Source organism: Petromyzon marinus, chromosome 35 (genome assembly GCF_048934315.1).
Source record: "Petromyzon marinus isolate PM22_M1 ecotype Great Lakes invasive population chromosome 35, UKy_Petmar_22M1.pri1.0, whole genome shotgun sequence".
In the NCBI taxonomy this organism is placed as follows: domain Eukaryota; kingdom Metazoa; phylum Chordata; class Hyperoartia; order Petromyzontiformes; family Petromyzontidae; genus Petromyzon; species Petromyzon marinus.
Genome location: NC_133701.1, coordinates 6,127,890 through 6,142,562, shown reverse-complemented (window position 1 = coordinate 6,142,562; position 14,673 = coordinate 6,127,890). Strand labels below are relative to the sequence as shown.

Here is a 14,673-nt window from a genome sequence, read left to right as displayed (position 1 = left end):
GTGTGCTCCTCGTATCTGCCCTGTAATCGTAATGACAGCGATTCGTTTTTGAGAAGGCGCCTTTTCACGCCGCGGTGCCTCAGAGCGATTTACACACGAGAGGTGACTTGCATCTCATCGCAACACGTTTGAAAGGGCCACCCCCCTTCCTCGGTGTGGCAGCTCACCCTGTGTGGCACAAAATGACCCTTGCCTCCACGCAGGCATTAGTCTGCCAGGAGGGAGTGATGACTGCTTCACTGTTTAATCTCATGTGAGTTACCTAGGTCTCAACTGAGAGACTTGTAGTCTCAATGCTTAGATAAAGAAAATATAGATTTTGCACATGTCATGTCCAAGTGACTAAATGCTTTAACAGATTATTGTACAAGCAACTTCTATTATTGGTTTATAATATACAAATAAACATGTATAGCGTTCATTTACATCAGCAGACCATATTTGGCGGTTGAGCGGTGACAGTGGTGAGCGCACTACACTATGAACGCAACGACCCGAGCTCTAATCCCATCAGGAGTGATACCTAAACCAGTCACGGTGCCCCCCAAAACCCGCACTGACCAACGTGGTGAAGTATAATCAAACAAACAAACACGGTGTGTTAAGGGCTTCATCCTGGGTATTTTTCAAACGTGAATATATCTAAGAAAACGTCAACCCTATCCATCTCAAACCTCTGAATAACACATGGGGGGGGGTCTCTTTGTGATCAAAACAAGAGCCTCGAGTTGTGCCACAGCGATGTACGTTTTGCAAAGTTGCAATTTTGCCCACCTTGAAGCTCGCCGAACTTTTCGGCTTAAAGAACAAAGGAAAACCAACCCGTGGTTCACTGTGGTGAATACGCGCACGACTAATTGTTCGAGAGCGCACGCCGCGAAAGCCGTCAGTGCGACCTGTCATGTGCGAGGGGGGGAGGGGTATATCACCCGTGGGCCCGGCACTTCACTTGTCACATGAGGCAAGGGACAGGTGGCAGAGTGCCGGAGCATTTACATTCCTGTGTTTTTAGGCCTTTTACCCTGGAGGGATGAAACCTCTACCCAGTGATTACACACACACACAGTATGATACGCTACCACAAATGGTGTAACGGTTAGCACATTTGGACTTGTAACCCAGAGGTCGCCGGTTCGATTCCATCTCCTGGCGTGGCAGTTGAAACAGTGGGGTACATTTTCTCAAACTGCGACTGCCTCTCTCTGCCCGGCAGTAATAATGGATACCCCCACAGTTGGTTGTGTCTGGCCAGCGTGGAAGAGTAGGCCAAATACCCTCAACAAGGGGGCAGCTATCTAGAGCCCACTCTAGTGGAGGCCCTTTACACCAGCAGTGGCGTGATTATGAAATTGCACAGCTGCACCTTAATCTTTACATTTTGGATACTTAAAAAGCATCCAGAAGTTACAAAAAAAGAGGTTACAAAAGGCACAGTGCCCTGCGCTGCGAAGTCAATGGTCTGAGATTGATTGCCAGCCACGGCTAATATCAGTGGCGAGTGATATCTGAACCGGTCCCGAAGCCTTTCACCTTGACGGCTGCTGAGCATCTAACTATTTGGGTGCAACATGCCTGTTTATATTGTTATTTTCTGTTCTACAATCAATATTTTTTGTCAGCACCTCTTGACGCGTTCCATTAGCGTTGCTGCATATTCCTCCATACGGATCACTCTGATGTTGATGTTGTTCTTATTCTGTGCCGTGTAGACGAGTTGGGTAACTGGCTACAAGTGGAATTTCCATGTAATCAAAAGAACATTGAGTCATTAACTTATCAACATCAAGCGATTTTTTGAGGTTCGCTTGGCGACTTTCCGCGACGAGAAGTTGGACGACGAGCAGGGGTAGCAACTCACCTCAATGAGGCGTCTTGTGACACTAGGGGCCCCAGGGGCTCCATCGGCTCATCCAAGTGCCCCCTGCCAGTCAGGTAGTAGCTGGACACGTGGCGCTAAGGGGCAAAGTACCGCATGGCACAAACGAGCAAAGCGACGTTTGCCACGAATATTTTTTCTCGACTGCACTTTGCGGGGTAGGTGCAAAGAGGGGCTTCGCGAATCATTACAATAATTTCTCACACGCATGATACGTGCATCGGATCGTACGTTTAATTCCCGATCGTTATATCGATTAATTAAAAGAGCTCTTTAGGTGAATGGATATTGCAGAGAATAAGACAGTAAAAGGGAGATACGGTCGTGACAATCCATTGCAAGTAATACAAATTAGAGAACAAAATACACAGCAGAAATGAGACAGACAGTACAAACGAGACGGTACTAAAAGGGCAGACAATACAGAAGAAACTGATTGTACAAAGGTATCTATGTTGAACTTTTTTCGCACCGTACGGTAGCTAACCGTGCTAATAACAGTACAGACAAAATGGCACGAACAAGACAGATGATACAAACAAGCAATACAAATTAAGATTTTTTTCATTAAAAAAATTGATTCTTGAATTATCATCGCACAACTCCAATTTGTGACAAGTCAGTGAATTGCTGACGGGAAGGCAGTGGATCGCAACGATGCCAATTAGGTTAGAGGGTGCATTGATGTGCACGCAAGCGATGTGATCTTTTGTAAGGATACTCCTCTTCCTGCAACATCTTCCTGATGACAGCGCGGCTCTCCTCGTCAATAGAGTAATCCAACGTCCAAGCCTGACCGTGCAAGAGCAGAACATGTGCGCGTGTGCGATAAAAAAAACGCAAGGATATTTAAACGCACACGCCGTGTATGCGAACGGGCCAAACCCTGAATCGGGGAAAAGCACGCAACTGCTAGTTCAACAGCGGAGAACAGCATGTCGCACTGTTTACACGCTTGTTGCATATTTTTGTTTAAATAAAAAAATACAAAACAAATACGTGCACGTGCATGCCCTATTGTTCACACAGAGCCAAAATATCCCCCATTATACCCTTTAACAGACTGTTGGGGCAAGTGCTATTAGCGAGCACCTATGAAGGCCAGCACGGCACACAAGGGGGTGGGTGGTCGGCACCACTCACGGCCGCCTTTGTATCCCTAGTGGCGAAGTTTACACACTGCACTAGGTACTCATTTGAAGCTAAGTCGACCTAGGGGAGGCACAGGACCGGATTAGATTATCGTTACTGGTGTTGGCCGTGAGCCGAAATTGAACTCGGGTCGCTGGGCTTGTAGCGCAGCACGCTAACCGCTACACTACCATTCCTCACGATTGTTCACACATGCGCGCACACACACACATACACTCAGGACAATTCACGTGCGATAATAATATATTTAAACAAATGCACATTTTTATTTAGCTCAAAAGGCGTTTGCGTGCTGCATTCTCTCCACCGGCCAGGTGTGTTCACGGTATGGATTGCTAAAGCTGACAGCATTTGCAAGCTAAATAAGCCTATTACAGCACAATCATGCTTAATGACCACGAGCCTGCATGGTGCACTGGACCGAAATGCAAATGCGTAATTAACGCAGCCGACTGCTCAGCAGAGTGTAACGGGGCCAAGCTGGCCGTTTCCTGTGTGTGGGCATAACCGAGCAGTTGCACTTTATTTTATGCTTCTTGAAAATCCACTCAGCGGCAACTGATGAATGCTGCGTGGATTATTACGACGGTTGGAGCCGTGGAAAAAGATGTGCACGTAAAAATTGGTGTGTTAATGTAGAACCATGCGCTAACGGAGCAGCACAAAGCACCGATAACATTCCGACACGCACCTACACACAACTGCACAAAAAGAAAAAGATCCCCCAGCCTTAACAGACTGTTGGGGCCAGTGCTGTTAGCGGGAACCTATTAAAGCTGGAAAAGAACATGAGGTGATGGGTGGCGAGCACCACGCCCCGGTCGCCTTTGTCTCCCCAGTGCTGATGTTAGCCCACAGAACCAGGTGCTCATTTGAGCCTGCATCGACCGAGGACCGGTTCAGATAACTGTCACTGGCGTTGGCCGTGAGCGGGAATCGAACTCGGTTCTCCGGGTTCTTAGCACAGCATGTTGACCGCTACACTACCAGCGACCACCAGGTTAATACTGCGGTGCATTGACCAAATAAAATATGTGCCGTCTTCTTCACAGTGGACATTACAGATTCCGTAACGATATTTTTAAAAAGTGTTAGCCATTGCGTGCCGGCATGATGTCCACATTTTTCATATTTGAAGATTTCTCGCGAAATTATTGGGAAAAACCACATAGCAACCAACCCCCGACCCCCCTACTGGCGCACAATACTCATCTGTGAGTTATAATTATTACAAACGTATTGTTTATTTTCACCCACAACACCGCTCCATTACTGTGCATATCAGTTTCCCATTAGTGATATTTGCATGACGCAACTTGACAGAACGCAGTTCAAACAACTTTTTTAAAAACCTGATCTCAACGCATGTCCTCTCTCTGTAACATTGTCAATGCGACCGATGGCAATATACTTTAAAAAAAAAAAAGCAAACCATTTAACCGCAGGTTGGAACACGGCGTCCATCGCGCTAACGGTGCACGCGCGTGGCGTGCTCGCGCAAGACCTGCGCTGATAACCGTTTTGTCGATTTGTCGCTTAGGCCAGGCTGGCCCGTGCCACAGGTGTTTTGGTACTGGAAAGGCTGGGGTACAATACAAAATAATTTGGATTATTTACCATCTGTTAAGATATAACATGTAATTATCACACAAGGCCCTTTTAGATGCTGGGCCATTTTAAGCACTCAAAAATTGCAAATCCCTATTCCCTATCTAAGAGATGCCGCAAACTCCTGGTTTGGTAGTTGCAAGAACGGGAATGTTTCTGAAATCCAGCTGAAACAATGGGTAAATTTCTTAAAATGTGTCGTTACAACGCTTACCCCACACGTCATAACCAAACAGATTTAAATGCTGCGTCATGCACAAGCATTTAAAGTGGCAATTATTATTTCAGCTCCTGTGTGAGTTGAAGAACAATTCTCACAACCAAGACTAGCAATTAGATCACATGATGGGACGGTTTTGATTAAGACTACGTCAAGAATCTCCAGAAGATCTATGAAGTCAGAATAAAAAATACAGGATGACAGGTTGACTTCCTGGATTGGTGGACTGCCTTAATGACACAAATGTGGACAGATGATTTGGTGACCTGATTCAAATATGAACCGTAATTATATTATTGCCTGTGAAGATCTACGTGTTAAGTTACGCTGCATTTAGCTTTGTGTTAATAGTTTTCCTATATGAATGGATCATTGGTTAATGGTATTTTTCATTCACTTTTCATTGTTATGCAACTGCCTTTTACTCTTGTATTTGCCCTGTTCCGCAAATCTCCCTTGAAAAGAGAGTTTCATAATCTCATTGGGCTCTCAGAGTTTGTTGAAATAAAGGGAAATTAATCAGTGAATTCACGTATTGTGACGACCAACCGACTTGATGCTTGAATAGGTGTATTTGTGCAGGCAAATTCTAAATTGCTCTATAATATATGAAGACATAGCATCATCAGCCATGGTCAATCCACTGCTGGATGAAGGGCTCGACAAACCGTCACCATCTCTCAAGGTCTCGAAATCCAACAATCCACCCAGAACCTGCACACGAGCTAATTGCATTGCACTGTCTCAACAGCTGACATTCACTCCACCAAGTTCGCCCCTCTGCTACCACTCCTTTATTACTACTGACCACCGGCCATCATCCATTGTGGCAACACATCCTGCCAAAGCCCACCTACTTTTGTTTACATAAAATATGCAGTGTATTCATCTACATCTCTAGACATTATACACCATGAACATTATACATCATATTTCGATTTAAAGCTTTCGTGATTGCAGGGATTCATATTCTTGGTTCTTTCGGTAAAGTCACCATGTAGAAGGGAAATAATGCAAATAAAACAATACAATCCTCACGATGTTTCGATTGCAACACAAGCAATCGAAACGTCGTGATAATTTTCTTGTTTTATTTGTATTATTTCCCTTCTACGTGACTTTACCGAAAGAACCAAGAATATAATATACATCATATATGTAAATAGAATTGGAAACACTAACTGTGCCTCCAAACCTCTGAATAGCACACGGGGTTGCTTTATAATATTTCAAGAGCAGTACGGTTTGCGTCACCCCCCATAAGTTTTGCAATGTTGCAATTTGTTCATTTTGTGGCTCGAAGATTTTTCACTTAAAAAAACAAAAAAACACTTTGGCTTACTGTAGCGACCCAGTGGGACCATATTGTGTTCTAGACCACACGCTGTTCCACACTGCACGGATACGGTCGTTGCAATGGCGATAAAAAAACAAAACTCATGCCGCAAACACAGAGAAGACGGACTGAGACGATGTTGCAGACACAAAGTGTCAGATGTACTGGCGTGAAACACTATCTTAAGATGGCAGCCAGCGTGTGACACACTTCACAGCACATTCTAAGGTTCTTGACCAATCTTTTTTCTGATGACAGTTTGTTGGTGGGGGGAGGGGGGGAAGTGGAAGTGACGTGAAATGGTGTTTTCGGTTGACATTATGCAATATTGCAATACGATTTGTCCTCATGCCACTCGATTAGTGCCAAGTAGCAAATTTTCCACAATGTCGTTTAAAAAATGTCCATGTTGGTTTTCACGTGAAAATGTATTGAACAACGTGGCAAGGTGGTAAATGAGGTTCTAATGCATCTCAAACAGATTTAACGCACGATCCCAAAAACACACATCTTGTATTTAGAAGATGTGGAACTACAGAAAAGAAGCGCAGGCCCTCCTGATTAAACAAAAAGTCCCCACCAAACATCCCTATGCCAGGTTCCGTAACACCTGGGCCAAACGATTTACCCCTGTGATCATCCCTCAAGTGTACAATGGAGGGACGAGTAACCAGTTCCTCTTCTGGAAATAGTGATGTTTTTTGCATCATGCACAAAGGCTGTGTGATCCTGACACATTCCTGCATGTTGTTTGAAAACTTGTGTTTTTTGTTCCAGCCTGCCTTTTTATTCGGTTATGGGTTTTTCTTGTCATTTCCAGATTATTGTTCACATTATCCATGCTAATGGGCCCCATAGAGTCGAGGTGGGGTACTCCACGTGTATGATTTATGCTGATGGGTCCGAATGATGGGTAAACCAATCCATAGTTGTCTCTCGCCGCATCACTGCTGCTGTCTATTGGTCACATTTGCTCATATTTTAATAGTTGCCAAAGCCAAGTGGACCATAATGTGCTTCTTTAGAAAATAGTTTTTTTGCATACGCACAAAAAAGCGGTGTGCCTTTTAACACCTCCAACTAGCACAGTTGGCGAAGTACAATGCGAAAGAAGTTCATTTGTGTGTCGTTTGAAACTTAACATTTCCCCTGTGTAATTCTTCTTTAATTAATTACTGGTTAAAGGCGCCACGGTAGCAAGATGTTAATTACCTCGCCAGGTATAAAGGAGGTCCTAGGTTTGATTCCGACCCTGATGCCTGTATATTTGGAGTTTGCACGTTCTCCCCGTGATCGCGTGGATTTTCCTCCGGGTCCTCCGGTTTCTCCCTCTAAATTTCGAATCAACGTGCGTTTAGAGTATTTTGGCTGCTATAAATTTCCACGTAAGCCACTTCGTTGAGCGATCATTTGTGATAGCCAGGTCACTTCTGAAAAATAGCTATACAGCTCAGCTGTTGTTTTTTTTTACCTGGTAAAATAAAAATGGTTTAAACGTTTAATAGTTTCGTAAATGCCCCTGAAGCAGACCATATACATCTGCCCCACGGTGAACTCACCGAGTTATCACCACCGAGACCCCATGGGCATCCGGGGAAGACGTGGGATTGAGTACCCAGCTCTCCACTCCTGCCACACACAAAGAAGCAATGGAGAAGTTCCACAAAAAATTACAAACGTGTGTACAATTAAGACAGTTTAAAGATATGCGTAATCACTATCGTAACCATGGCATATTAAGTCAGAATCTGAATCGTTATTTATCCTTAAGAAATCCGATTAACTATGAAGCTCTTTTTTTCAAAGATATCCAGTTGGAGTGGGTCAGAAAGTTACAACATACAATACAAAACACGATAACGTGGATGAATGAAATGGGTGGTGTTGAGTAACATCCCACGCTGGTATCAAAGAAAATGTTTCCCTTATCCATAAATACAAATTGCTTAGCATTACGAACTATGGGCTTAATTGGTTGACTTGAACACGTTACCTATGTTATGCATTTCATGTTTTAGGTGATGGCGATGGGGAAATTGGAGTTTTGTGCACGCGTTCAACTATTCACCCATTCCAAAACCGAAGTAAATAACTTTGAAATGAAAGCGCAACTGACACGCATTGCGAGAATTCGTTTTTTTTACGGCGAGGTGACACCAACAATGCGAAATATTCCGAACGCAACAGTGGGCACAGGAAGAAATGCAGCTGCAATGGTTCGTCAGATTCGCATTGCATCTTTGCCACGTACAGTCGTAACAATGCCGTGTGCTGTAAACACGGCATGTTGTACACGCAGTCGAGTTTGCATCATCATAATAATAATGTAGGCGGGCTGTATTAATTCCACTGCTTAAGAAGGGCCTCACAATTCCGTGATAAGTCGTGGGGGTGGATCGCACTTCACCACGCTGGTCGGTGCCGGTCGGTGAACGCGTGCAGCGACCCAAAACACCCGCAATTACGATGGACGAGACTGGTGAAGGAATGGCAGCCAAAGGAGGGAACGCGTCCAGGAAGACACAAACCGCCGCGGAGAGGGAGCGACGGGAGAAGACTGGCAACGCCATGGGGGAGGCTTTCACCCAGCAGTGGCTGGACAATGACCGACGGCGATGATTATGGCCATACGCACGCGCGCCAATTCAGCGTCACGGTGGCGAATCGCACGTCAACACAATCAAACGAAAATGTATGTGTCCAAGGTGTATAGCGTGTGTCGTCACGCTGACCAAACGGGCGAACAACCACGAGGACCAGGGAGACAGTGGCACGGGGGGAAGGGAGCTGTGTACCCCGAGAGGCCGAGGCCCAGGAGGGCCGCCTCGTCGTCTCCATCTCCCTCCACGTCCACTTCGGGAACTGGTCCCGCCATGTTTGTTATCCGCGACGCTTTACGACTCTTCTCCGAGACTGCTTTACGGCAGCTGGGGCTGGGGGGGCGGCCGGGCCGTGCTGGGTGTCTTTACGGCACTCGCGCGCCTATCAGGGACAGATGACGTCACCGGTGGCGCGGTGACGTCGCTGATATAATGACGGTGACGACGATTTAATATGTATCGATTGACTGTCTCCTGATGATGCTGGTTGTAATTACTGGCGAAACGTCGTACTCAGATTGATAATGTCGTGGATTTTATCCCCAACACACCGGTGTGCTGTACTGGTAACGAATGTTCTGTTTACGTGACAAACCTTATTAATTGGCTGTGTCGGGTGGTGGCGGATTTAACGACACATTTAAAGAATGAGAATAAAATAATAAATTGATAAAATAACACAATAATATTCTCACGACGTTTCGGCCACAACACAAGCGGCCTTTATCAAACAGTCTCGTCCCCTTCACCTGATGAAGGCCGCTTGTGTTGTGGTCAAAACGTCGTGAGAATATTATTGTTTTTTTATTTTATCAGTTTATTATTTTATTCTCATTCTACGTGACTTTACCGAAAGAACCAAAGAAGATAAATCCTTGCAGTCACGAAAGCTTTAAATCGAAATTTAGACACATTTATATTTAACCCCCCCCCAAAAAAACCTACATTCTGGATGATATTGGTCGCGAAAGCCAACGTGTTATGTTATTTTTTTTTACCCGATGAGCTTCGTAAGAAGCGACCTGGCTATCACAAACGATAGCCCAACGGAAGTGGCTTATCAATATGATTTGAAATGTGGAAAAGGAAAAAATATAATCGACTACTGAGTACGTGGAAGAATCACGCACCCCCCCTCACATACTCAATGGCTGTATCCATTAGGCCCAATCTCAGCACTGCAGCATCTGAGCTATGAGCTCAGGGACAAGGAAGAAGAATACAGCACGTGCATGGGGTCCATTCCTAAACCTTAGAACAGTCTTAAATAGCTGGGCCCAGAATGGCAATGCCCCCTCCCCTGACACCGTCGATGCAACTGGTAATGCCGTCCAGAATGTCAGGATGTTGCAATGTATGATGTGAGGGAGGATGTGGAATAAATATATTTGATTAAAAAAAATATTATCGACTACTTACAATGCATTCTTGTGTGTACGAGAATCAATAAACTCTTTTATCAGTGTTACTAGTGCAATGAAATTCACGTAAGAAGAAGGGACATTTCCCGAAACGCAGGGCCGGATTCAGGTTCTTGTAGACCCCTAGGTACTTGTGTTTCGAACGCCTTTAGTGATAACTTTCTAGACATTTGCGGCCGCTGCTGCCCCATGTCACGACTCCCGCCGCTGTCACCGCGCTTGTTTCACGCGTAGCACAACATTGCCGCCTTGACTTCCCTTGCAGCACTACTCTCTGTTGAGGTTGTGCGAAAAACACCAGTTGAAGATGCTTATTGATAATTTTACGATGACAAAAAAATCTCCAAAAATTTCCATCTCCGGTGTTAATTTGTCTCACCTCATGAAAAAAACGATTGGCATTGACATGACTCTGCCTCTTTGTATAAACACTGTGGCTATCCTTGCTATATAAATATATTTATTCAAGAAGATATCTTGGTTACATTTTTTTATCATACAAAAAAAACCTGGTCAAATTTTTTTTTATTTAGGCCCTAGGCACAGTGCCTACTGTCCTTATTGGATAAGAAGGATTAGCCGAAACGTCGCCTATTGTGTATATATTTTCTCGTGTTATCGACTAATGTCTTTATTTATTTTCTTTCTATAATGCAGCAGTTATACTGGGTGGTCCAGATATTTTGTGGCCCATGTAATTATTCGGCACACTTGGCTTTGCAGTGCAGAGCTTGTCGGTTTGATCTCCCGGCTCGGCATTTACAATAGGGCGGTGTGTAAACTTCGCCACTGGGGAAACAAAGGCGGTCGGGCGTGGTGTTGGCCACCCACCCCCTCGTGTACCGTCCCGGCCTTCATAAGTGCTACTCGCGAACATAACTTGCTCCAACAGCCTGTAAAGGCTATACAGTGGATCTTTGTGTTTGTCTTTGTACCACCATGAGAGGTAAATTATGAAATGTAATACTTACAGGGGGCGTTTTTCAAGGACCCTACAAATGAATGTGGCATGCTACCCCTAACGCTGTCGAATACATATCCAAACTCAACACACACACACACACAAAGAGTTATAAACTCTGCTCATTGCTTTTTTTTCCAAATGCCACGCGTGTGGAGAAGTCTCCTGTCCAGACATGCCGTGGACAGGCCACACAGAAGCTACACATTCTCCACGTGTCCCCACGTGGAGCTAGCGCGCATGAGTGATAAATAGGTGCAGCCGTAGGGAAGAGGAGGCCATGCAAACAGGCACAAGGTCTACCAAAGGATCGTCATGAAAGTTGTTAAATCATACTGTAGGAAGCCCGCGTGGCCAGGAATTGAACTCAACTAGACGGCTTAATAGTGCAGCACGCCTACCACATACATGGCTCAACGTCCCACTTAATATTTTTTTCGGAGCGCTTGTAAATCGGGGGGTGGCACGTGGTTGTAGTAGCCATAGACATAGGAAGGAGGTGTACTGGATGTGGTGTGTCGGGTATGGACATATTCCGGATCTCAGCCTGGCACAGCATCGGCTGAAAGAGGGCCCTGTCTTTCCATAGACACTGTGTACACACATCCACACAAAGACAGATCTTCCTCCTATAGCCTTCACTGGCTTTAGGTGCAAGTGCTGCTAGCGATGAAAGCCGGCACGGCACACGAGGTGGTGGGTGGCGAGCACCACGCCCGGCCGCCTTTGTCTCCCCAGTGGTGATGTTTACACATCGCACCAGGTACTCATTTAAGGCTGAGTCGACCAAGAGGAGAGGTCCAGAACCAGGTTCAGATAATGGTCACTGGTGTTGGCCGTGAGTGGAAATCGAACTCGGGATCCCACTATGTGCACACATACACGTCATGCACACACGCACGCGCGCGCGTTATTTAAAAGAAACGCCGAGTTGCCCGGTATTTAGCAACAACTGCAGCGGCTGTGCTTGGAGCGCTGACCATTGCAGATGGAAATCTCACCGTGCCTTCGTTACACAACCCGGGCAGCCGGAGTAGCAAAGGAACATTCTTAGCGGCAGAAGCGAAAGGCAATGGAGACCTGGGTTCGTGGTCCAGGACTCTCAGAAGATATCGCAGTCTCGTCTGGGTGAGTCCCAGAGAGACAGGGGGAGAGTGGCTCAGTTGAGTGAGTCCCAGAGAGACAGGGGTAGAGTGACTCAGTTGAGTGAGTCCCAGAGAGACAGGGGGAGAGTGGCTCAGTTGAGTGAGTCCCAGAGAGACAGGGGAGAGTGACTCAGTTGAGTGAGTCCCAGAGAGACAGGGGGAGATTGGCTCAGTTGAGTGAGTCCCAGAGAGACAGGGGGAGAGTGACTCAGTTGAGTGAGTCCTAGACAGACAGGGGGAGATTGGCTCAGTTGAGTGAGTCCTAGAGAGACAGGGAGAGAGTGACTTATTTGAGTGAGTCCCAGAGAGACAGGGGGAGAGTGACTCAGTTGAGTGAGTCCTAGAGAGACAGGGGGAGAGTGACTCAGTTGAGTGAGTCCCAGAGAGACAGGGGGAGAGTGGCTCAGTTGAGTGAGTCCCAGAGAGACAGGGGGAGATTGGCTCAGTTGAGTAAGTCCTAGAGAGACAGGGGGAGAGTGACTCAGTTGAGTGAGTCCTAGACAGACAGGGGGAGATTGGCTCAGTTGAGTGAGTCCTAGAGAGACAGGGAGAGAGTGACTTATTTGAGTGAGTTCCAGAGAGACAGGGGGAGAGTGACTCAGTTGAGTGAGTCCTAGAGAGACAGGGGGAGAGTGACTCAGTTGAGTGAGTCCCAGAGAGACAGGGGAGATTGGCTCAGTTGAGTAAGTCCTAGAGAGACAGGGAGAGAGTGACTTATTTGAGTGAGTCCCAGAGAGACAGGGGGAGAGTGACTCAGTTGAGTGAGTCCTAGAGAGACAGGGGGAGAGTGGCTCAGTTGAGTGAGTCCCAGAGAGACAGGGGGAGAGTGGCTCAGTTGAGTAAGTCCTAGAGAGACAGGGAGAGAGTGACTTATTTGAGTGAGTCCCAGAGAGACAGGGGGAGAGTGACTCAGTTGAGTGAGTCCTAGAGAGACAGGGGGAGATTGGCTCAGTTGAGTGAGTCCCAGAGAGACAGGGGAGATTGGCTCAGTTGAGTAAGTCCCAGAGAGACAGGGGTAGAGTGACTCAGTTGAGTGAGTCCCAGAGAGACAGGGGGAGAGTGACTCAGTTGAGTAAGTCCCAGAGAGACAGGGGGAGAGTGACTCAGTTGAGTGAGTCCCAGAGAGACAGGGGAGATTGGCTCAGTTGAGTGAGTCCCAGAGAGACAGGGGGAGATTGGCTCAGTTGAGTGAGTCCTAGAGAGACAGGGGGAGAGTGACTTATTTGAGTGAGTCCCAGACAGATAGGGGGAGATTGACTCAGTTGAGTGAGTCCCAGAGAGACAGGGGGAGAGTGGCTCAGTTGAGTAAGTCTTAGAGAGACAGGGGGAGATTGGCTCAGTTGAGTAAGTCCTAGAGAGACAGGGGGAGATTGGCTCAGTTGAGTGAGTCCCAGAGAGACAGGGGAGATTGGCACAGTTGAGTAAGTCCCAGAGAGACAGGGGGAGAGTGACTCAGTTGAGTGAGTCCCAGAGAGACAGGGGGAAAGTGACTCAGTTGAGTAAGTCCTAGAGACACAGGGGAGATTGGCCCAGTTAAGTGAGTCCTAGAGAGACAGGGGGAGATTGGCTCAGTTGAGTGAGTCCCAGAGAGACAGGGGGAGAGTGACTCAGTTGAGTGAGTCCTAGAGAGACAGGGAGAGAGTGACTCAGTTGAGTGAGTCCTAGAGAGACAGGGGGAGATTGGCTCAGTTGAGTGAGTCCTAGAGAGACAGGGAGAGAGTGACTCAGTTGAGTGAGTCCCAGAGAGACAGGGAGAGAGTGGCTCAGTTGAGTGAGTCCCAGAGAGACAGGGGAGATTGGCTCAGTTGAGTGAGTCCCAGAGAGACAGGGGAGAGTGACTCAGTTGAGTGAGTCCTAGAGAGACAGGGGGAGAGTGACTCAGTTGAGTGAGTCCCAGAGAGACAGGGAGAGAGTGACTCAGTTGAGTGAGTCCCAGAGAGACAGGGGGAGAGTGACTCAGTTGAGTGAGTCCCAGAGAGACAGGGAGAGAGTGACTCAGTTGAGTGAGTCCCAGAGAGACAGGGAGAGAGTGGCTCAGTTGAGTGAGTCCCAGAGAGACAGGGGAGATTGGCTCAGTTGAGTGAGTCCCAGAGAGACAGGGGGAGAGTGACTCAGTTGAGTGAGTCCGAGAGAGACAGGGAGAGAGTGACTCAGTTGAGTGAGTCCCAGAGAGACAGGGAAAGAGTGACTCAGTTGAGTGAGTCCCAGAGAGACAGGGGGAGAGTGGCTCAGTTGAGTGAGTCCCAGATAGACAGGGAGAGATTGGCTCATTTAAGTGAGTCCCAATGAGACGGGGGGGTGGGGTCAGTCCAGTGGTTCCCAGAGAGATAGGAAGAGAGAGATTGGCTTATTTG

General features: G+C 46.8%; 1 protein-coding gene across 2 annotated transcripts in view; it reads right to left on the bottom strand.

The window, feature by feature from the left end:
* Nucleotides 1-9,145, bottom strand: part of LOC116948903 (histone H2A deubiquitinase MYSM1) — a 29,905-nt gene extending 20,760 nt beyond the window's left edge. For both annotated transcript variants that reach the window (XM_032966147.2, XM_032966148.2), the window contains exons 1-4: nucleotides 8,988-9,145; nucleotides 7,752-7,821; nucleotides 2,598-2,668; nucleotides 1,859-1,939 (exon numbers count right to left, since the gene is read on the bottom strand). In XM_032966147.2, coding sequence (XP_032822038.2) covers nucleotides 1,859-1,939; nucleotides 2,598-2,668; nucleotides 7,752-7,821; nucleotides 8,988-9,067 — 302 coding nt within the window. In that variant the 5' untranslated portion in view covers nucleotides 9,068-9,145. The remainder of the gene's footprint in view (nucleotides 1-1,858; nucleotides 1,940-2,597; nucleotides 2,669-7,751; nucleotides 7,822-8,987) is intronic.
* Between the last annotated feature and the right edge of the window lie 5,528 nt (nucleotides 9,146-14,673).